The sequence below is a fragment of the Sinocyclocheilus grahami genome, unplaced genomic scaffold (assembly GCF_001515645.1).
Source record: "Sinocyclocheilus grahami isolate Dianchi unplaced genomic scaffold, SAMN03320097.WGS_v1.1 scaffold16398.1, whole genome shotgun sequence".
NCBI lineage: Eukaryota > Metazoa > Chordata > Actinopteri > Cypriniformes > Cyprinidae > Sinocyclocheilus > Sinocyclocheilus grahami.
In genome coordinates this window covers 2,386-3,197 of record NW_015516125.1, presented here as the reverse complement: position 1 = coordinate 3,197, position 812 = coordinate 2,386, and the positions used below count along the sequence as shown (strand labels likewise).

The 812-nt window shown below is 37.7% G+C and overlaps 1 protein-coding gene across 1 annotated transcript in view; it reads right to left on the bottom strand.

Annotated features, from left to right (window-relative positions):
- The window catches only part of LOC107579303 (serine/threonine-protein kinase 3-like), a gene marked incomplete at both ends in the record, with an annotated part of 2,551 nt that extends 1,741 nt beyond the window's left edge, over positions 1–810 (bottom strand). The window contains 4 exons of the mRNA XM_016265148.1: positions 76–240; positions 333–447; positions 560–688; positions 780–810. Of these exons, the coding sequence (XP_016120634.1) occupies positions 76–240; positions 333–447; positions 560–688; positions 780–810 (440 nt within the window). The remainder of the gene's footprint in view (positions 1–75; positions 241–332; positions 448–559; positions 689–779) is intronic.
- Positions 811–812: the final 2 nt, after the last annotated feature.

Sequence of the window (812 nt, the reverse complement as noted above, 5' to 3'; positions counted from 1 at the left end):
GTTGAGCAATGTTCAAACCTTTAACTAGCAGTTTATGCAAGTTCTACATTAAGCCAAGATAGTTTCAATACTCACGGTAAGTTGTCCAGCCACTCCAAAATCAGCTAGTTTAGCATGGCCCTCTGTGTTGAGGAGAATATTCCCTGCTTTGATGTCTCTGTGGATTTTCCTCATGAAATGGAGATACTCCAGACCTTTCAAGGTGGATTTGAGGACTGTGGCAATCTCATCTTCGGTGAGCTTGTCAAGAGAGAAAAAATAAAACAATGTTGGTGTTATTAACCATGCAATGAAGTTCTGTAATGTATTTACATCAGTTGTTTTGTATTTACTGTTTTGTTGCGCAGTCTGATGATATCAGACACCGATCCAGCGCCACAGTACTCCATCACAATCCACAGATCTGTATTCTTGAAATAGCTGCCATAGTACTTCACCACATAAGGACTGTTAAAATACAAGAAAACAGCAACTGCAGTGTTGGGAATGTTTCATTTAGAGATTCATTTTAGAGAGTTTAGTAAAACGTTACTCTTTATTCAATATTAAGCTGTTTTACCTGTCACATTGCTGCATTATGGAGATCTCTTTGATGATCTCCTGGAGGTCTGATTCGACAGGAACCTGTTTAATGGCCACAACCTGGCCTGATTCCTTGTGAATGGCTTTAAAAACACTGCCATATGATCTGAACCAAAAAAACAAAAGTCATTATATGAAATTTTTAAACAAAACTTATGCATACAACATCACTTAAGAAGTATAACGTTAATACACACCCTTCTCCAAGCTTTTCAAGGACATCAAACACT